At 53.7% G+C, this 19,496-nt stretch overlaps 12 protein-coding genes across 12 annotated transcripts; 6 read left to right on the top strand and 6 right to left on the bottom strand.

Annotated features, from left to right (window-relative positions):
- Nucleotides 1-134: 134 nt before the first annotated feature.
- LDX57_008548 (UbiD family decarboxylase) lies at nt 135-2,020 on the top strand. The gene has a single exon (XM_046090269.1). It carries the CDS (start codon nt 378-380, stop codon nt 1,902-1,904), a length of 1,527 nt encoding a protein of 508 aa, XP_045946242.1. The 5' UTR covers nt 135-377; the 3' UTR covers nt 1,905-2,020.
- A 172-nt stretch (nt 2,021-2,192) lies between these two features.
- On the top strand, nt 2,193-5,238 carry LDX57_008549 (uncharacterized protein). The gene has a single exon (XM_046090270.1). It carries the CDS (start codon nt 3,649-3,651, stop codon nt 5,059-5,061), a length of 1,413 nt encoding a protein of 470 aa, XP_045946243.1. The 5' UTR covers nt 2,193-3,648; the 3' UTR covers nt 5,062-5,238.
- Nucleotides 5,239-5,789: 551 nt separating this feature from the next.
- Nucleotides 5,790-6,140, bottom strand: LDX57_008550 (uncharacterized protein; the record flags this gene model as incomplete). Its single annotated transcript, XM_046090271.1, has 1 exon — nt 5,790-6,140. One exon carries the CDS (start codon nt 6,138-6,140, stop codon nt 5,790-5,792), a length of 351 nt encoding a protein of 116 aa, XP_045946244.1.
- Nucleotides 6,141-6,698: 558 nt separating this feature from the next.
- LDX57_008551 (uncharacterized protein) lies at nt 6,699-7,253 on the bottom strand (the record flags this gene model as incomplete). The annotated part of the gene is made up of 1 exon (XM_046090272.1): nt 6,699-7,253. One exon carries the CDS (start codon nt 7,251-7,253, stop codon nt 6,699-6,701), a length of 555 nt encoding a protein of 184 aa, XP_045946245.1.
- Nucleotides 7,254-7,444: 191 nt separating this feature from the next.
- On the bottom strand, nt 7,445-9,011 carry LDX57_008552 (cytochrome P450; the record flags this gene model as incomplete). The annotated part of the gene is made up of 2 exons (XM_046090273.1): nt 7,445-8,683; nt 8,733-9,011. The coding sequence occupies 2 exons, from the start codon at nt 9,009-9,011 to the stop codon at nt 7,445-7,447; spliced, it is 1,518 nt and encodes a 505-aa protein (XP_045946246.1).
- A 445-nt stretch (nt 9,012-9,456) lies between these two features.
- Nucleotides 9,457-10,425, top strand: LDX57_008553 (class I SAM-dependent methyltransferase; the record flags this gene model as incomplete). The annotated part of the gene is made up of 2 exons (XM_046090274.1): nt 9,457-9,640; nt 9,706-10,425. 2 exons carry the CDS (start codon nt 9,457-9,459, stop codon nt 10,377-10,379), a joined length of 858 nt encoding a protein of 285 aa, XP_045946247.1. The 3' UTR covers nt 10,380-10,425.
- A 1,236-nt stretch (nt 10,426-11,661) lies between these two features.
- Nucleotides 11,662-12,607, top strand: LDX57_008554 (uncharacterized protein; the record flags this gene model as incomplete). Its single annotated transcript, XM_046090275.1, has 2 exons — nt 11,662-11,900; nt 11,962-12,607. 2 exons carry the CDS (start codon nt 11,662-11,664, stop codon nt 12,605-12,607), a joined length of 885 nt encoding a protein of 294 aa, XP_045946248.1.
- Nucleotides 12,608-13,643: 1,036 nt separating this feature from the next.
- Nucleotides 13,644-14,242, bottom strand: LDX57_008555 (uncharacterized protein; the record flags this gene model as incomplete). Its single annotated transcript, XM_046090276.1, has 2 exons — nt 13,644-13,866; nt 13,929-14,242. The coding sequence occupies 2 exons, from the start codon at nt 14,240-14,242 to the stop codon at nt 13,644-13,646; spliced, it is 537 nt and encodes a 178-aa protein (XP_045946249.1).
- Nucleotides 14,243-14,858: 616 nt separating this feature from the next.
- On the top strand, nt 14,859-15,176 carry LDX57_008556 (uncharacterized protein; the record flags this gene model as incomplete). The annotated part of the gene is made up of 2 exons (XM_046090277.1): nt 14,859-15,072; nt 15,136-15,176. The coding sequence occupies 2 exons, from the start codon at nt 14,859-14,861 to the stop codon at nt 15,174-15,176; spliced, it is 255 nt and encodes an 84-aa protein (XP_045946250.1).
- Nucleotides 15,177-15,281: 105 nt separating this feature from the next.
- Nucleotides 15,282-15,509, bottom strand: LDX57_008557 (uncharacterized protein; the record flags this gene model as incomplete). Its single annotated transcript, XM_046090278.1, has 1 exon — nt 15,282-15,509. One exon carries the CDS (start codon nt 15,507-15,509, stop codon nt 15,282-15,284), a length of 228 nt encoding a protein of 75 aa, XP_045946251.1.
- A 332-nt stretch (nt 15,510-15,841) lies between these two features.
- Nucleotides 15,842-16,670, bottom strand: LDX57_008558 (uncharacterized protein; the record flags this gene model as incomplete). The annotated part of the gene is made up of 4 exons (XM_046090279.1): nt 15,842-15,860; nt 15,907-16,289; nt 16,372-16,393; nt 16,438-16,670. The coding sequence occupies 4 exons, from the start codon at nt 16,668-16,670 to the stop codon at nt 15,842-15,844; spliced, it is 657 nt and encodes a 218-aa protein (XP_045946252.1).
- A 475-nt stretch (nt 16,671-17,145) lies between these two features.
- Nucleotides 17,146-19,054, top strand: LDX57_008559 (putative MFS transporter; the record flags this gene model as incomplete). The annotated part of the gene is made up of 2 exons (XM_046090280.1): nt 17,146-18,619; nt 18,680-19,054. Exons 1-2 carry the CDS (start codon nt 17,369-17,371, stop codon nt 19,052-19,054), a joined length of 1,626 nt encoding a protein of 541 aa, XP_045946253.1. The 5' UTR covers nt 17,146-17,368.
- Between the last annotated feature and the right edge of the window lie 442 nt (nt 19,055-19,496).

Genomic DNA, 19,496 nt, shown 5'->3' on the forward strand with positions numbered 1-19,496 from the left:
GAGGTCTTTCATTCCACCCCAAATCGACTAGCGACCGTCACATCGGCAGATCAGCCCGATGGGGTTCCGTTTCCATGACAAATTACCTCACCTGACACGCCGATTTCTTTGGAGGTGAAAATAATATTTCACTGTTCAATCAGGCGTCGGCTTGGTTCTCCCTGCATTCCCGTCCCGTCGGCTCTTCAGCCCTAGCGTTACCCCAAATCGGGGATGGACGTACGATGTCACCAGGGAGCCTTCACAAGAGACATGTATAAAGGTATTGCAGCACAAGTTAAATTCCACTGCCAGCTGCCAGACACATGGTTGATTAGCTACATCGCAATATCTCGTTTCAGTTCATCCCAAATTCTACGTCGCAATTCTCCCATAAGATGGCATTCCCCGAAGACACGAAATCCGCCGCCGAAAGCCTGCGTCAATTCCTGCATGAGCTCGAACGCGACAACGACCTGGTGGCCATCACCGAAGACGTCGATCCGCACCTCGAGGTCGGTGCCATCATCCGCAAGGTCTACGAAACAGAAGAAAAGGCCCCCTTGTTTGAAAGCTTCACGGGATACGACAGAGGGGAGTCCGGTCTGTTTCGCATCCTCGGAGCTCCCGTGGGCCTCAGCAGCGTGCCCGGCCAGAAGCTGGGCAGAGTTGCCAGATCTTTGGGGCTTCCCCCGACTGCAAGTGGCAGGGACATCGTGCTGAAGATCAACGACGCGAAAGGAAGAGCGCCCTTGCCTTCGACCAAGGTCTCCACCGGGCCGGTTAAAGAGTATAAATTGTTTGGGGACCAAATTGATCTGACCGCGCTTCCGGCGCCCTTGGTCCATCAGGATGACGGCGGCAAGTTCCTGCAATCGTTTGGCATGCATGTTGTTCGCACGCCGGACGGGCAGTGGGTGAACGGGTCGATTACGCGGAACATGGTGAACGATGCGCGATCGCTCGTGGGGCCGGTCATCCCGCGGCAGGATATCGGCGTCATCTTCCAAATGTGGAAGGATAGAGGCGAGGATATGCCGTGGGCGCTGTGCTTCGGCGTCCCCCCGGCTGCGATCATGGTCGGCGGCATGCCGATTCCCAAATGGACGAACGAGACTGAATTCATCAGCGCCATCACAGGCAAGCCTCTCGAGGTAGTGCAGTGCGAAACCAACGACCTGTGGGTGCCGGCAAACGCGGAGATGGTGATGGAGGGCGTGGTCTCAATCTCCGAAACTGCACCGGAGGGTCCCATGGCCGAGTATCACGGACTGGTGTTCCCCGGAGCGGCCAAACAGTGTCCCGTCTTCAAGGTCAACGCCATCACGCACCGCAAGGACCCCGTGGTGCCGATTTCCGTGACGGGCCGGGCCACCGAGGAGAGTCACACGGTGTGGGGGATCATGCAAGCCGCCGAAGTGCTCCATATTTGCCAGCGGGCAGGGCTTCCGGTGAAGATGGTCTGGAACCCCTTCGAGTCGCATTGTCTGTGGTTCGTGGTCCAGGTCGATCGAACGCAGCTCAAGGATCGCAAGACGGAGATGAAGCCATTCTGCGAGGAACTGGGCCATGTGATCTTCGGCTCGAAGCCCGGCTGGTATATCCCAAAGCTGTACGTGGTCGGCGACGACGTGGATCCGACGAACCTGAACGAGGTGATCTGGGCGGAGGCGACTCGCTGCCAGCCGGAGGTCAATGAGTTCTTTTTCCACGAGTACGGCAATATCCCCCTGATCCCCTATGTCACTCACGGCGTTCAGCCGACCACGGGGTATCATCGGAAGGTGGTGCGGTGCTGCATGTTTCCCTGTGAGTTTGAGGACGACATTGTGCATTGGAACGAAGGATCCTTCCGAGGATCTTTCCCGGCGGAGGTGCAGAAGAAAATAAATCAGAATTGGGAGGCGTATGGATTTGGGGTGTAATATTGATGCAGCTCCCTTGCATACGCTATTCAGACTCTACAGTAGTGACCCTTTAGGGCCGATCGGGATTTGTTCGGGGCAGATCTGGCCTGGCGGGTCAGTTGGACCAATCAGAGGACATGAAAATAATGATTGAAATAGAATTCCTTCTTTTTGTTTTCTTTTGTGCTTGTTTTGTTAATTAATTGATCGATTTTGGGTTGATAGCATTCCCATTAGTCATGTCGACGGGGATCAGCACGGCCGGCCACCAAGATGACTTGAGGCTTGACGTAGGCTTGACAGCATCGCATTGCATTCTGCATCTGCTTCCCCAATGAACCGTAATGCAGGTTTTGCAATCTGAAATGATCAGAATTTTCTCTGCGCCGCGCGCGGCTGACTCAGCGCGTCCGGGGAAGGCTCTGCATGCCTGAGGCATTAATGCCAAGCATCTCCGCTTCTGCCTGCTTGGAAGGGCTGCCTCTTCTCCCTCGTCTCTTCTCCCTCAACCACATCTTCATCATCATCCCGTGTCATTGAATTCATTCAACATGGACATGATGTTTATTTCTCCTTACATTCAGTTTGTTTATACTTCCACCACAGCGCCATAACGGCAAATGTCATATATTCGACATCCCCGACGGCTCTGATCTCACGGCGAGTCAGGTCGTCCTTGGCAGAACAGGAGGCAGGACGTTCTCCGTATGAGGGATTTTCCATCAAGATCGCCGTCAGAATATGATGTATGAGCTGGCTACGGAGGGAGTCGGAGAAGACCTGGCCGCGGAAGACGGTGACTACCCCAGTCTGTTGGACTCCAAGTAACCAACACGATCGTCTGGCCGATGCGGTCTACCAATGTGAATGCCGCCGGGGGTGGACCAGCCATGCAGTCCGGGACCATCGTCTCCAACCCCAGATTAATCGGGGCGGCACTTGGGGTAGAAACTCAAAGCGTCCACGTCGGGCGCAACAGGGAACCATCAGCCGAGTGAGAGTGAGACACACTTCTTCGTTCTAACTTCTTAGTCCTGGGGATGTTTACTTTCTCCCGGCAATTCCCGCATGCAGTAAGCGCCAGCTGACTCATCCGCGCGGCACCCAAAGCGGTAAGTCGCGCCTCGTCTTCCTTCGCCTTGAGGAGGAGCCTATCAGCACGGCGGCCGCTATACTTCACCCGTTGCCGAACATATCAGACCGGCCGACGACCGTTCAGGGCTGCCAGATCGTACCTATAATGCCCTATTCAGACGTACAACCGGAGAAGGTATGTCCCTCGCGTGGCCCTGGGTACACGATTCATGCCAAGAACTGGTCTGGCACGGAAAAAAGCTTGGATACCCGAGAAAGCAGAACCCTAACCGACAATTTCGCTGTCTTTTCCTCCCCCCGCACACGCACCCCGCAGATGAGGAATATCGTTCCTGCTGTTGGAACAGTTGGGAACGGAAGCTGAACGAATTTCCCCATTGAAAGGATTCGGGCGAATTGCCTGTTCCAAGACGCGCAGGGGGCGAGCCTATCATGCCGTCGGGGGGACCCATCTCAGGCCCACGGCGGGCATATCCATTAGGTAACGACGCAGATTTTGCCCATACAAAACTCGTGTGTGTATCAGTGGACGCCCCCCACCCACTCGGTCACTCCATTTAGCTAGTATAATATTTAAGGTCCGCGAGAAAAATTGTCTGCTCTTCTTCGTTCTGCCATTCTGTTCACCACCTGCCTTGAGTCGTCGTTGAACCTGCTTGCCTCCTACATGTCGCCCCCCCAAGCCCAGCATGACCCGGTTCGGGACCATATCGAGGTAGAGCAGGACGATGCGACGGTGTTCAGCGACGAGAAGCATGACGACCAGCCGCCGCAGAACATCTTCAACCAGGGTGGCAAGGACTACCGCACCCTGGGCCGTTGGGATACCGTCTTTGCCCTGGTCACCAACCAGGTCGGTCTCGGCGTGCTGTCCCTGCCGTCCTGTCTGAAGACCCTGGGTGTCGTTCCGGGAGTCATCGCCATCATCGGCCTGGGCTCCCTCTCCGCGTACACGGCCTACGTGCTGCTGCAGTTCTACCGCCGCTACCCCCGCGTCGTCAACGTGGTGGACATGTGTGGCATCGTGGGAGGCCCCGTGCTCGAGGTCGTGGCCGGCATAGGCCTGTTGATTAAGGTCATGATGACGTGCGCCTCGGCTAGCGTGACGCTGTCCGTCTCGTTCAACACGCTCAGCAACCACGCCTTCTGCACGGTGGGCTTCCTGACTATCGCCGTCGTGGCCTGCTGGATCCTCTGCCTGCCGCGTACCGTCAAGTTCGTGTCGCAGAGCGGGATCCCGTCCACCGTCAGTATCCTCGCCGCCGCCCTGATCGTCATGATCAGTCTGGGCGTGGCCAACCCCGCCGCCGCGCCGCCGGGCTGGGAGAACAAGATCGAGGTCGTCGGCCGGCCCACCTTTCGCGAGGGGCTGAATGCCTGCCTAAAAATCTGCTACGCCTACGCCGGCAACATCAGTTTCGTCGGCTACATGGCCGAGATGCGCAACCCATCGCGGGACTTCCCCGTGGCCCTGGCCTGTCTGGAGGTCTTCTCCATCACCATCTACACCATCGTGGCCATCGCCATCTTCTGTCTGGCCGGCGACTACACCACCTCGCCCGCCCTCGGCTCGGCCCCGTACATCCCCGCCAAGGTCGCCTATGGCGTGGTGCTGCCCGCCGTCTTTTCTACCGCTATGGCGTTCGGCCAGACCGGCATCAAGTACATCTACGTCGTCGTCATGCGCTGGATGAACGCCACCCACCAGGTGACCGATCGGAGCGTCAAGTCCTGGTCTACCTGGATCGGCTGCGGCATCCTGTATTGGCTCGTCGTCTGGGTCATCTCCAACGCCATCCCCGTATTCGACTCCATCCTGTCCATCTCCTCGGCGACCACCATCGCCTGGTTCACCTTTGGGCTGAGTGCCGTCTTTTGGTTCCACCTGAACCGCGACTGCTTGTTTCGCGATTGGAAGAAGATTCTGCTCGTGATTCTGAATTCGCTGCTGATCATCCAGTCGCTGTTCATGAATGCGGGCGGACTCTGGTCGTCGATTACCGAGCTCATGAACATTTTCGATAACGACTCGAGCCAGATCCGGGGATCATTTTCCTGCGGTGACAACTCTGCGGTCTGAGACTTGGACGCGAACCCGCTAGAACTGAAAATTTGAACCCCACGGACTGTGTCCGGGGACATTTGTACATACATTAAATGCCATATTTGATAGAGTAGCGCTCTGGTATCAATCCGCCGGATGGATCTGGACATATTACCTTACTACAATATATATACATGCAAGGATAGAAGTTTATGAATGTGTTCGTCTGCCCATGCCCTAATCTAGCCCCCCTATAGTCTTGCCGATCCTTGAATGCCTAAGGCGGCGATATGCCAAGCCTTCGAGAATCCCGAAGGTTTAGGTACTTGGCACTTCCGCCCGTCTTTTTTTTTTTTTTTCGCCTCAGGGACATAAGATTCCTTGAAGAGGCAAACAGGCCCATGATTGACAGCCTAGGATATGGTATTCAAGGTTTGACATTAGGATTCTACTCAGTTATGCTCCTTTGATATCTGAGTTTCCTAAAGACTGGAGTTAGTTGCCCTGTCATCTGAAAACTACCATTTGAAAACTATATATATAATTGGAACCCTCAATTTACCAGCGAGATCATCCTCAGGCTGTCCATCAACCCAAAGCTGTTTACGCAATTGTTTTAAGATATTAACATAGTCTATTTTACTCGTGCTCAAACGGGAATGTAATACAGAAAAATATATATGAAAGAAAAAGAGTTGAGAATTGGAACTCACCCGGGGTGCCCGGTTCGAAGATTTCCATTAGCAAAGAGCGAGTGATCACCTTTAGTCAAACGTGAAGTTCAATGTGTCCCCAGTCGGTGTGTGGGTGCCATCGTCATTGAATGTTGGATGGCCATTGATAAATGCCAATGAGCCTAGTCGCTCGGAGGGGTTAAGGATCATTTTCAAGATCATCTCCATGTAAATACTGCATGTCTCAATCTTCAACATCGGCAGATTCCGGAAATCCAACCAAAAGAACAATCGCTCACGATTTGAAGCAGAGTGATCCTTGTCCTCCAGCTGCATGCTACTGCGGTTATTGTAAGCGGCTTCGTATCGCTTGTACTCACTTTCAAAGGGCCCCGGGCCCACGTGAACAGACACCCATTGGATATTGGGCGAACGGTGCATGTTGGAGGACTGGAATTGAGGTTACGGGTCGAGGAAGGAGATTGAGAATGTTCTTCTGGGAGAGCCGGCCACGAGGTATGCAAAAGAAGCACTGGAAGTCACTCGGTGGAGCCACCTTGGGGCTTTTATACTTTTTCGATGAGACCACTATGAAATCCTCATCAAAGAACCATATGGGCCATTCCGCCAATCTCGAGGAATAGGTACGTGCCATGAAAGAGACATACTTTTTCGCAGGCATTGTTCACTCCGAAACTTTTTTAGGTCCAGATTCAATCTATCTCGGTTGCGGGCAGCATCGTGCGTGCTACCGAATCCAGCGAATTGTCATTCATTGCGACACTCTCTGGAATGTTTAGTTAGTTATCAAGGGACTTTCTTATCTCATTGTTTATCTTTCGGCTGCTGGCGGTTGCTTAGTTCAGATATAGCCTAGTGCATGTCTTGGCAAAGCTGACATTCTACGGTGTTGTACAGTACGTACCCCTTTGAACATCCATCATTTTGTTTCTAAATTTCGGTTCGAATTTTTATTTTGGTGTCCTCTCAGGCCGCTCATTATGCAAGTTCATAGGAGAGCTTGCGCCTCTTACCAAGTCCTCGGACCATTTCTGGGGGCTCCCCGGGCACTGCGAGAAAGGTGCTGATGCTACCCGGCCCAGTCTGATCGGCCTCGATGTCAAGCCCCCAGGTTATCCAGTTCCCCTCGCTGACTCGGGTCCCATCCGCATGGAAGGTGGGATGGCCATTGATAACGGCAGCGGATACGGGGCGATACCTCGGGCCCACAATTGCCAATAGGATCTTGCATGCGTGGTCAAGACATGAATTCTTGAATGTCGATGAACGAGAACTCGTTAAACGGGAAGCATCAACATCGACTCTAATTACAATCCAACCGGGTGGTGGGTCGTGGGCGGGCGGCAGGATATAGCACTGTGTTTGTTGCATGCGACGCAAGGCCTGGAAATACGTGTCGACTTCTCTGGGAAAAGGGCCACCCCCAATAATAATGGCCACAAGCTGTGACCCAATCCGGCGCAACATATTCGAGAAGAGCACCATTGTTAGAGCGAGTGTTCCAAACGTTACTGGGTTATACGGGAAGCTCATATTAGGAAGATTGACTGATTTTATACTCCTCTGGTCGAAGATATGGAATTTTCCGGCTGACAAGACCGATAGTCTTTTGTCAATTTAGGACGAAATAGCCTCGGGTCCCTAGGCATGGCCAAATTTGAATTATTTCATCTAAATATCCCTCATGTGCAAAGATACAGTGTCCCAATAGATCATAACTGCCGCTATTCATGCCGCTCCCTTGGAGCTATGTCGCAAATGAAATCCTCCTGTTGCAGGAACCAGGCATTTCGCACTTTCCACGGCTTGTCCTCGTGCAAGTGAATGTCAAACGATCGCAGCAGCTGGGGTATAATTTTCTGCATTTCCATCAAAGATATTGCCTTTCCCACGCAGGAGCGCGAGCCCGCTCCGAAGTTGAAGTAGGCCTTATCCATCTCTTGCAGGTTTTCGGGTGAGCTTTCTAGCCATCGCTCGGGACGAAAGACATCCGGTTCGGGGAAAGCGGCAGGGTCGCGATGGACAACCCAAGGATTGACTCCCACGGTGGTGCCTCCGGGGATATACCTGCCCGCCAGAGTGACCCCTTGATCGGGCACGCGGCGCTCCAACGTCATGCCGATAGATGGATGCAGTCGCATCGCCTCCTTCATGACGGCACCGAAGTATGGTAGATGGTGGACGGATTCCTGGTAGGAGATGGGATCGCCAAGTTGGCCGGCTTGATCTGCTCGGTCAATCTCTGCCCGCGTCTTTGTCATAGCGGCAGGATTGCAGATGAGGTAGTAGAGAATGGCTCGCAGGGCGATGGCGGTCGTGTCGGATCCTGCAAAGACGTTGGTCGACAGATGCACGATCAAATCCCTGGTCGACATCTTCGTGGCATCCTCCTCGTGCATCACTATCCAGCGAGACATCATGTCTTTCCCTCCCTCCTCTGCGGTGGTCTTCTCCATCTCTCCGTTGCGCTGCAATGAACCTCGGCTGTTGATGGCCTTCAGGGTAAACACCACCACCTTGTTCCACAACTCCATTCGAGGCATTACAAGAGGGAACAGAGGGTTCCCCAACAGGACATGATGGGCCTCCGGGATCTGGCCGCACACGGCGGCATACTGGATCATGCCACGAATGGCTCCGATCATGCCGTCCACGTCGTGTCCCTGCTGGAGGAATCCAAATTTTTGGGCGAAGCACATCTCGCCCACGACGTCGAACGCGTAGTACTGCAACCAGATCCCCAGATCGAGTGGTTCCCGGGCATCAATCGTCTTGCGGATCTGGGTTAGGAAGATATCGGTGCATGAATCCACTGCCGGCTCAATCTCAAGCATCGCGGCCACACTATAGGCGCCAGCGATAGGGCGTTTCTGATCGCGATGAAAGCGCTCGTCTCGCGTGGAGAAGAGGTTCATCTGCGGTCTTTTGTTCCACGAGATACACTGGATGGGATAGAAGGCCGTCTGTCCCGATAAGCTACCGTTGCATCCGACCTTTCAAGGGTAGTCCCACCTTGGTAAATCCTTTATTGATGCCGTAGATGATGGGAATGGCCTTAGGATCGCTGACAGAAACATGGCCAGGGCCAATCCGCACCAAGGGGCCATATCTTCGGTGCAAATCCAAGGCCGTATGATGATGTTGCCCTTGCCACACATTGTGCAGCTTCCACAGTCGCGTATAGGCTGCCAGCCATGGCCCAGGGATACCCGACAGCTGTAGTCTATTCCTCAAAAGGCGCACAATGATCAATCCGAAAAGGAACAGAGCGATGTTGAGCGTGCCTGTCATGATGGGTGAGAGCAAATCAATTTGGGAAATTATTGAACGGGGGAAACAAACGGCGACTGCCCGTTTAAGAATAGTCAGACCTACTTTTCTCATCGCTGCAGAACCCCGCAACAGACACGTCGTGATCGGCGGCTGAGCATTGAGGTCGTCATGAGATCATGGCGTCCTGCACGATAGGCGGGGTTCAAATCCCGGCTGAAAAAAACTCAGTCTCGCATTGCATGACTTCAGAGATGGCACAACAGCTTCAGAGTGCGAAGACTGCTTCGGACGAAACGGTTGCTAGATGTAGCTAATTTAGCGCCAGTTGGTCGGGCCTAAAAGCCACTTGGCCTGTTTTGTGACTACACCCACGAGTGTATAAATCCTTGTCACCGTCCCTGGAGGAAAAACTTGCCAAGATAGAATCTCTCAGAGTTGTTGTAAACAGGGAGGAACAAACCAGATGGATGGCTCAAATCGAGACGAGTTTAACGGGACCGAGGGAAAGTATTTGCTTCCGCATCATCGGGAGGAAATCGCGCGTCTTGAACGACAGCATTACTTCATCAAAGCTGCCACCGATGATAAGCTGACACCGATCCAGCTTCCTGTCGGATCCAAGGTTTTGGACGTGGGCTGCGCCGACGGTGAGTCAGCGAAATGTCTTATGTTTAACCTTCGAATGGCCAATTAAATCAAGTCTTGTCTTTAGGAACATGGTTGCTGGATTTGGCGGGCACCGACAGGCGCGATTTGCAGCTCTACGGTGTAGATCTTGCCAGATCCCTGTTTCGTGACGACCCTCGGCTTCAACTCCGCGAACATGACGTCCGCACGCCTCTACCGTCGGCCTGGAGAGACAGCTTCGATCTGGTGCATCAACGCTTGTTGGTCTGGGGACTCGGAAAGGACGAATGGGCGCCGGCACTGGCGAACCTGGCCGACGTGGTCAGGCCTGGTGGTGTGTTGCAGCTGGTCGAGGCTGAATGGGTGCTGAGCTCCTATGTGGACGAGTGCGTGCAGCAGAGGAAATTAGCCCGCGTGCAGGAATGGTCGACCGCCTCGTCCGGCATGGACGTGCATATCTGGAAGCGCCTTCCGGGTCTCCTGTCGGAGCTCGGGTTTCAGGACGTTCAGGTCGAGAGGTACAACCTGGGCTACGGCGCGACGTGTGCCCGGCATGAAGATCGCATCTGGACGGCAGAGCTTCTGCCGCAATCCTTTCGCCATCTGGCTCGCAAGATTCCGGCCGACGGCATCCCTGGCGTGGCTCAGAGCCCGGAGGAGTACCTGGCTTGGTTGGATGAACTGGTGGTAGAAATGAAGGAGTTTGGCTACACCCCTAGGCTCCGGTGGGCGATCGGACGCAAGCCTGAAAAGTCATGACAGTGTATACTAGAAGAACAATGTGAGGAGACAGGGTTAACTCGTGCCGTCTTGTCCATGAAACTGACAAGAGCGACCATTATTTGGCTGAGGCGTCCGGGGCAGTGCGTGATGAACAAAATTACACGGGATGCGGGCTGTCGGGGGTCGCTATCATGCGAATAAACGATACCAGTGGAAGTGGAGGCCGTCGGTGTCGATGCCAGTTCCCTCATAAAACCCCGTGGACGCCGCATTTAGTCACGCTCAAGTTGGCAGAACAGCTAGAAACCAGGCGACTACAACAACTGACTCTAAGCGCCACGGCATGTCCTGAGCTCAGATAGTACATTAAACCTACGCATCTCCCCCAATCTGACTCGGCGCGCCTCACTCGGGCTCATGATACACCGAGCTAGTGGCAAGGTCCGCTTAGATTAGCGTTTTGGCCTCGCGGGAAGGCCCTGAGTACTGGTCTAGGGGACTAGGCGAGATATTCCGGTCATAGGAGGCGACCACAGTCTGGTTAGGTATGAATGCTAGCCCACGTGGCTTACGCCGGTATTGACAGAATTCCATGATTGTCTCCGATGCCCTTTCCCTTCCTTCCAGCCATGAGGGGTACATTAGTGTTCGACCATTGAATCCCACTTTGTACGCCTAAACTCTCTTTTCAAGCCCGTACTGACTCGGGCTGGTCCGGACGCGTGTATACCTGAGACCCTAGTGTGTCTCCCTGCTAGGCTCACTTGGCTCAGTTTAATGGAATTGCTTGAGATAATATTCATCTACTGATACGGCGTCCCCCATCTATGATCCTTGCCTTGTTCGCTGAAGACTCGGTATAATGTTTTCCACATCAAGCACACTAGTGCCATTCCCCCCTGTTTGGGTTCTACCTCAGCCGGGGTTAATGATTGATGCGCAGAGGTTCCTTTGAAAGCAAGGATATCCCCGCCTGATAATCTCGTGACTGTCCGGGGAAGCTGTTGAGAGATCATCTTTGGCGGTTGCATATTTCAACGGCTCTTTATTCCACGATACGTATCTCTACGACGAACAAGCGAGAACAGGTTGCGAAAATCGGACGGGCATAATGGCTGGGATATGGCTGCTCCTTCGTCGCCAACGAGCTTTCTTGTATGTTCAACCCCCCTTGCCGCCCAGGCGGCCCGAACGAAGCCCTACGACCGACCAATTCTTTCTATATTGAACAGGGAGCTTCCCTCTCGCCGTGAAGAATGTTCCCGGCCTGGTCCTCATTGCTGGCATTTAGTTCCTGCACGAGTCGCCTCGGTGGCTAATGGAGCAGGACCATCATGAAGAGGCTCGCAGACTCCTCGAGAGTCGTCGCAGCGGACCTGAACCTCAAACTATTGACTTGAAGTTCCGCAAAATTTGGGACGTTATCCTAGTAGATCGTGCGTTTCGAAATATCTCCTGGCGATCCATCATCACGAAGCTATCATGGCGTCGTCGGTTAATCCTCGGTTGCGGCGTACAGGCCTTTGGTCCCTTGTCTGGCATCAACGTAATCAATTAGTAAGTCGTCCTGTCCTGTCCCGTATTTGCAATTCCTTGGGTCATGTTAACGAGACCGTAGCTACGGTCCTCGCATCTATGAAACCTTGGTAATAGATAATCACAACTCGCTCATGATCGTGGGGATCAGCGGCGCTCTGTCTATCGTGTACTGCACGATTGGGCTGTACATTCTCGATGGCATTGGACGCATCAAGCCGTTGTATGTCGGCGCCGCAGGGTGTGGTGCGGCGTTACTTGTCAACGCGGTGCAGGCCCAATACATGAACCCTGATAACGCGCACCAGCCGCGGTCCATGGTGGCCATGAACTTTGCTCTCAGCCTCTTCCACACGCCCACGGGCATCATCTCCTGGGCCTACCCTGCAGAAACGTTTCCGGTCGAGGTGCGAGCGCTGAGAAACTCCTTAACCACGTTTACGAACTGGACTGTGAACCTAGTCTTTGCCCAATTCTCTCCCAACGCGCTTGACACTGTCGGCTTCCGATACTTATACCTATTCTTTGCGTTGAACCTCATTGCTGCTACTTGCTACCACTTATCCTACCCCGAGACGAAAGGCCTTTCGCTTGAGCAGATGGACGAGCTCTTCGGCGACCGACTGGTGCCGCATGCTATGGAAGGTCCCGAAGGCGCTGCGGCACCCGTGGAGAAGGAGCAGGTATTGGCTAGTCACTTGTTGTTCCAGGAGAACAAGAAACCCTAGGCGTAGAAACTGTCGGCTGAGATTTACTTCTCCTTGACATGGGCGAAGGAAGTGCAGGGTAAGATGGATTTAGGGCCGGGGTTGTATGTCGCAACTTGATGGCATTGTGTGAAATAGACCAGAAAAGGATAATAATGAACGCCACTCCTTAGTACTTCCCTATAATACACTAGACTACGTCAAACTTCGCCGCAGAGGAAGGGATTTGTTCCCACTAGCCACGTACCGTTTGTTCTAAGCAAACGCTAATAGCAACTATAATTCTCGGAAGATCCGCCCCAAGAATTATGTTCACTTTAACGCTACCATGAGAGAGAAAGATATCCCAGCGGGACTTCAAACTAAGTGTATCGCCAGTGAGAGAGGCCAGATCCATGCTGGATGGTTCTTGCCATGAAGCACATATCGGCCGGCTTTGTCCCGCATCTACACGCTCCCTTGGCTTCTTGTTATAACACTACTTTGAGGCGTAACTAGCAAACGGCTTTGGAGGATTAGCTATAGGACAAGGATTCACTTTGCAAGAGATTTCTTTTACTGACAAATTTCAGATACGTCGTCCTGGCTTTTTGAGGATCCGTAGATTGGTGGCTGACGGTGCTGATCGAGTGAGGTCTTCTTATAGATGCTCCATAGCACCCTTCGATCCTCCACCGTGTCGCGAAGCTCCAGTTAGGGCTTTGATTACCCCATTTCCAACGACAGATGCTTGCCACAAGGGTGTGTACAGTGTCCAATCCATAGTCGGAGCATCGCACAGTGCAATTCAGTACCATGCTGCGCAGATGGTCTGCATTGTCATCTTCGATCTTCCTGGTCGCTCACCGTGGCCGTGCAATGCAATTGGATATAACTCGTAATTGTCGAAGGACAATGGAGATGAATTAAAACGGAAACAAGATCCATAGGTATATCTCATCAAACAATTAGCCTCCTACAAGCCCTGCGCACATAGTGGTATCTGACGTCGCGAAATAAGACCCGACTCTATCCTTCAAGAAACAATTCCCCCCTTGTCCCCCGTCAAAAGAGGCCGTTAAGTATCGTCCACTTTGCCCCTCCCATCGGCCGACTTGACCCCCTTAGGCCAGTCCACGCTGCAGAGAACCGAGAATAACGACCCGGTGGAGGCTCGAATGGTGGTCTGATTGATGGCCGGACAGGGATCCGTTGCGATTCCGGTGGTGCCAGAGGTGACGGGGGCAGACGAAGTCGTCGACATGGTGGTGCTTTCTTGAGTGGTGGACGGGCTAGAAGCACTATCTCGCACGCTTAGCCTCTCGTATAACTCCTAGATAACACGAACTTGGATAAATAATACCTTGATATCGGAGCGCTCGTTGACTGAGGTGATGTATTCGTGTCGTGATTCTTACTAGCCAACGAACCACCGACTCCTCCACCTATGGCTCCTCCAACAAGCAGCACTGCAATGATCACCGATAGCCAGAACACCACCGGTTGTAAGCCGCAAATCGTCTTCTTTCTCACAGGTGTTTTGAGGGGATTGTTCCATAAGTCAGGGCAGTTTGCAGATCCATAGTATACCGTCTCCGGCGGGGCGATATGCTGCAAGCCTTCGGCATCTCGGTTGACTGCCTTCTGTTGCGTGGGAGCGACTTGAAGTCCGTCCATGAGTTTGATAAATCGCAGAATCGGCCGAGCAGTCAGGAAGGGGTTCCCCAGGACCAAGGATTAAATATAGGCCCCCAGTCACCCCCAGATCACAAACGCTCTTCGAAACCTGTTAATTTTCTTGGTCTATCATCCAGGAATCTAATTGCTCCTACTGACCCGCCGAGTAAGACATGATCCCTGCCGGCGCTTAATCCAAGGCTCTCATGCGGTGACTGTTATTAGCAGCATCCCTGCGCGTAAGCACCAGATGCAGGGTGAAACGGCGCTTTCATTTCTTCGGGCCCTTGAACCTATCGAACTGTGCCAATAAAACCAGCCGAATGGCCACGCCTCGTCTCCCACTCCTGCGAGGTACGGAATTGGTGATTGCCAATCGTGTTCACGTGACTCATGATGACCTGGTGAGCCCTAAATAGCATCGCCTGCCAGAAGGAGCACCAATGCGACTTAGCGACTAAGATGCAGTTCCATCTGTAATCGTGCAGGACTTATATTAAGGTGGCAGCAGACATGGTCCACCACTGGGCTAGCGCTTATAACACCTACCTACGGATGCTATCATTCTGAAACCGACCAACCAGCCACCCATCAGTCCTCCCAATTTTCAGCCAAAATGACAGTCCTCCTGCGCAAAGCGATCGCAGGTCGACTGTGCCACAACCCCGGCATGCGAGCCACCCCCCCGTTCATCGTTGCCCATGCCCAGAACCATGGTCTGGCCCGACATGCCCTCTACCGGAGTGACGAAAGCATGCCATCGCGGTCGGTCGGACAATCTGCCCGGTACTCGATTCGGATCACCCAACACGATAAACGAGGTGATGTTGGTATGCATAGTTCCCGCGATCGCATCCTGCGCTGGTGAGATTTATCGAACTCCCGGATTGTAGGCCTGATACTGCATCTGATCGCCATGGTTCGCTCCGAGTAGCACGCTCATGTTGACACCCCAATGGTAGAGAAAGACGGGCGGGTTACTCGCGCTGCTACTAAGATCTGCCGTTTGCCGCACGGAACATATGTAAGCGTAGTAGCCCTATGCTGCTTCCGGGCGTTTGGACTGAGGCCCCACGGTAATGTTTCTCGTCTCTAAGTAAGGTGACCTGGCCACGAGCGGGTCTGGATAGAGTCGATCGAGCGTGCGCAAATCCTCCGGAGAAAACTGTGGCAGCAGGGTGGCGAAGAACTTAGTGAAATCATCGGACGTGGCCATGGAAGGCGACACGAAATAGGCACCCTCGTTGTGTGTGAATCCCGCGAACATGGGAGCTTTATGCCAACGGTTGGATTTCCATGCGTCGATAGGCCGACGCGAAATGATGTCTCCGTCGATGACCGGTTGCCAGGCCCAGCGAACGGAGGGGTCTGAGTCCCAGAATACCTTCTAGGAGGCCTCCACAATAGTCGAAGAGGACTGTTCGCGTAGGGACGGAAGGATGCGGTCCTCGGTTTGTGTATCGCAGCCCGTTAGGTAGAGGAACTATTCAAAGTGGGATACGTGGAGATTGGCATCGGGAGGATGCACGGCACGAGCCGTGTGGGCTCCCGAATCCATAACGGCCTGACGGAAGAGGTTTTTATTCTGGTTTATAGTATTCAGGATGTGGTGTCCGATCTAGGCGTGTCAGCAAAAGTCGTCATCGCGTGAAATTAAGACACACCGAATGCGCCGCAGCCGACAGTCCGGGAATGGTGACGGCTGGCCGCCAAAACGAGCGACGTTGTCTCGCACCCATTCGAACGCTAGTATGTGGTCTTTTAGGCCCAGGTTTAGCAGGTCCTCTCTGGCTGTCAAAGGGACGTTCAAGAACCCAGGAGTTCCGATGCGATAGTTGAAAGAAACACCCACGAACGGTTCGGCCGACCAAGCCAGCATAGACGCGGTGTTGTGTATCCTCGCCGCTCCACGATTGAAGGCGCCTCCGGGGACCAGCACGGCGACAGGCAGTTTCGCATCACCGTCAGTATGACCCTTCGGGCGAAAGACATTGATGGTCAAGCAGTCTTCGCTTTCCAAATCTGGGCCATCGGGTAAGGTCACCAGCTGCTTGCCGGAGCATCATAAGCACATATCAGTATGTATGAATTAATCCATCTTATCGCGCCATGGATGCCAGGCGACTCACCTGGGCCCGAAAGTAGACGATTCTATTGTTCGATTAGACGGTGGAACAGGCACGGCGGGAGTAAACCTAAGTGGACCGAGGGGTGGCAGGGCGTATGGAATGTTGCAAAAGCCCTCAATCGGCTCTGGGAAAGCCCCGTCGTCAACGGACGTGCCACGGATAGTGCCTTGCAGAAGAACTACCTCAGGGCGATCTGCCTGTGGTTTCGTGAACAGAGATCGTAAAACCTCCTGGGGAAAGGAAATCCGAAGGGTTGAGAGCAGCAGCGGCCCAACGACAAGCAAAAAAGTCGACATCATGTTGTACCGCAAGACTGATACCGGGCGGTCCGTGCATAGTTGACACCATGAACCAGGGCATTATATGGCTGTTATCTAGCTCGCGGCGATCGACCGATCAACCGGCGGAAAAAGGTGGCTTTCTTGCTCGGCATCATTTGATAGCCGACCAGATAAGACAGACCTTTATCATCCCTCAGGGAAAGATAGGCTGATAGGTGATTACATGCAGAAGTCTTCCCCACAGGCCTTCGAATAGTGTCGACTAACCTCGAATTGCATTGGCGTCGTGCGGGGGACTCGCGCTAGCTGTCATCCGACGAGTGACAATAGAGTCAGAACTGATAACCGGCCGACTATCTCGCGTCTCAACTGCCATCGGGGGTTAATCTGATGTCCGATTGCTGCATTCATATATCCCACGACCTAAATATGTGCTTTTCCCGGCGGCAAAGTTCCGCTGGGAGGCGGATCAATGCCGTGATAATCCTCGACTGTTGTCCAGAATGAGACATCGAGTCCGGACTACCCCTCACGCTTATCACCAACCCTGACGCAGGCAATGGCAATAGCTGGTCGAGCGCAAAGATATTGAAACAAGGTCATGTTTCTTATTTATGTGCCGCCTCCTCGTCAGCAATTAGGTTGAAGGCGGGCCAGAGCCGTTCGCGACTAACACTGGACTCCATTTCAGAGTTTGATTCTTCTGTGCAGCTACCATGACGACCCACCCCTCCGCCGATGAGACGGCTCAGGATGTAGGGCATAAGGTTCTCAAGTTGGTAGATCGCGTCGCCGATGAGAAATCGCTCTCCAAGGAACAATCCCGGGGTGACGCCCACAGCGTGGCAGTCGGAGAACTTGACTCTTCCGGCGATGCGGAGGAGTTCCTGCGTATCCACAATCTCCGACGAAGCGATCTGGAGGAGTTGCTTCAGGACGAACAAGCCCAGAAACGGCTGGTCCGCCGTGTGGACTGGCTGCTGATGCCGCTGCTCTGCGGGACCTATCTGTTGCAGTATATCGACAAGCAGGCGCTGTCTTACGGCGCCGTATTCGATCTCTTCGACAACACGGGCATCAGTTCCAACGAATATTCCTGGCTAGCCAGTATCTTCTACTTCGCCTACCTCAGTTGCGAGTGGCCAGCCAACTACCTGGCCCAACGCTTCCCCACCGGCACCTTCATCAGCATCTGCGTCATCTGCTGGGGCTCGATCCTCTGCTGCACTGCCGCCTCGCACAGCTTCGCCGGTCTTGGAGTCTGTCGTTTTCTCTTAGGCGCCTTCGAGGCCCCCATCACACCATGCTTCATGCTGCTTGTCAGTACCTGGTACACGCGGTCCGAGCAGCCCGTGCGGGCAGGACTCTTCTATTGTTTCAACGGCTTCGGCAGCGTCGTCGGCGGTCTGTTGTTCTACGGCGTCGGCCAGGCCAAAGGATGGGACGTCTGGCGCATCATCTTCGTCCTCTGCGGTGGCATCACCGTCTGCTGGGGAGTCGTTTTATTCTTCTTCCTGCCCAACACCATCGTCAGCGCCCGGTTCTACACAGTCGAGCAAAAGGCCCTGTTGGTTGCCCGGAGCTACGGCAATCAGACGGGCGAGCAGACGCGCACGATCAAAACGCCGCAGATCTGGGCGGCGTTGTCCGATCCGCAGGTTTGGCTTCTCTTCTTCTTCGTCCTCCTGAACGAGTGCGTCAACGGTGGACTGGCCAACTTCGGCAAACTCATCGTCAAGGGGTTCACGGGGGGCGACGCACTCTTGACCACCGTCTATGGCATTCCGTACGGGGCCTGGCTAGCCGCATTCATCCTCAGTGGATCGTGGCTGGCCACGCGGTTCACCAACATTCGAACATACGTCATGATCGCCTACGTGTGTCCGACACTTGTGGCCGCGTGTTTATTCTGGAAGCTTCCGCGCGACGGGAGCCAGGAGAACGGACTCTTGATGGCGTACTATATTGTGAGTCTCGCACCCCTTTCTCTGAGCGCGTCCTTTGGAAGCCGCCGACTGACTGGATAGGCTCCCTCCTTTGTGTCCTCCCTCGTGCTAGCGCTCCAGCTGCCGGCGATGAACGTCAGCGGCTACACCAAACGGGTCACCAGCACCTCGTTCGTCTTCCTAGCCTACTGCGCGGGAAACATCATCGGTCCGCATGCATTTCTCTCATCCGAGGCCCCCGTGTACCAGACGGGCTGTAAAGTCATCATCGCCTGCACGTGCGGTCAAGTAGTCATCGCCCTCGCGCTCCGATCGCTGCTCGTTCGGCGGAATAGAAAGCGAGATGAGGAAGCTCGTCGCGCGGAACCGGGGACCGTTGGGAGAATGGGTACAGATGGAACCATTCTGCAAGATCGGACTGATTTCGAGAACCGCGAGTTCCGGTACTGCTATTGAGCGCTTGAATCGTTTGTATTCCTTCTGGGGAAGCCAATAATCCTCTAATCTGCCGTGATCTCCCGGTACTGTGGGAGATGATTACCTGATCAGTCAGTTGGTCACAGCATAGATTTCGTCTTCTCAGGTCCAAGGTTCATGTTGTAGTTGTCCCCCAGCATGGAGATTGAATGTTCAAAACTAGTTATGCTAGAATAGAGTGCAAACTGTTTACTTGTCAGTTCTTCTGTCGCCACTCTGGCTTCAGTTGGCTGAGCATTAACGGACATATCCGCTGCATAGTAAGATGTATCTCTCGTCTTTGATGCAGTGATATATAAGTCAAGTGGCAGAAGTATACCAACACCGCAACAGATGCAGTCTACAAAAACTTAGCATGCGTCATTCTATGAATCTCGATTTTCCTCAGTGACCATTCAACCCGTGACTATCCAACAGGGCC

The sequence above is a fragment of the Aspergillus melleus genome (genome assembly GCF_016097325.1).
Source record: "Aspergillus melleus strain CBS 546.65 chromosome Unknown contig5, whole genome shotgun sequence".
In the NCBI taxonomy this organism is placed as follows: domain Eukaryota; kingdom Fungi; phylum Ascomycota; class Eurotiomycetes; order Eurotiales; family Aspergillaceae; genus Aspergillus; species Aspergillus melleus.

What these genes read in the sequence shown, in the direction of transcription:
- LDX57_008548 (XM_046090269.1), top strand. Translation starts at nt 378, where the DNA reads ATGGCATTCCCCGAAGACACGAAATCCGCCGCCGAAAGCCTGCGTCAA.
- LDX57_008549 (XM_046090270.1), top strand. Translation starts at nt 3,649, where the DNA reads ATGTCGCCCCCCCAAGCCCAGCATGACCCGGTTCGGGACCATATCGAG.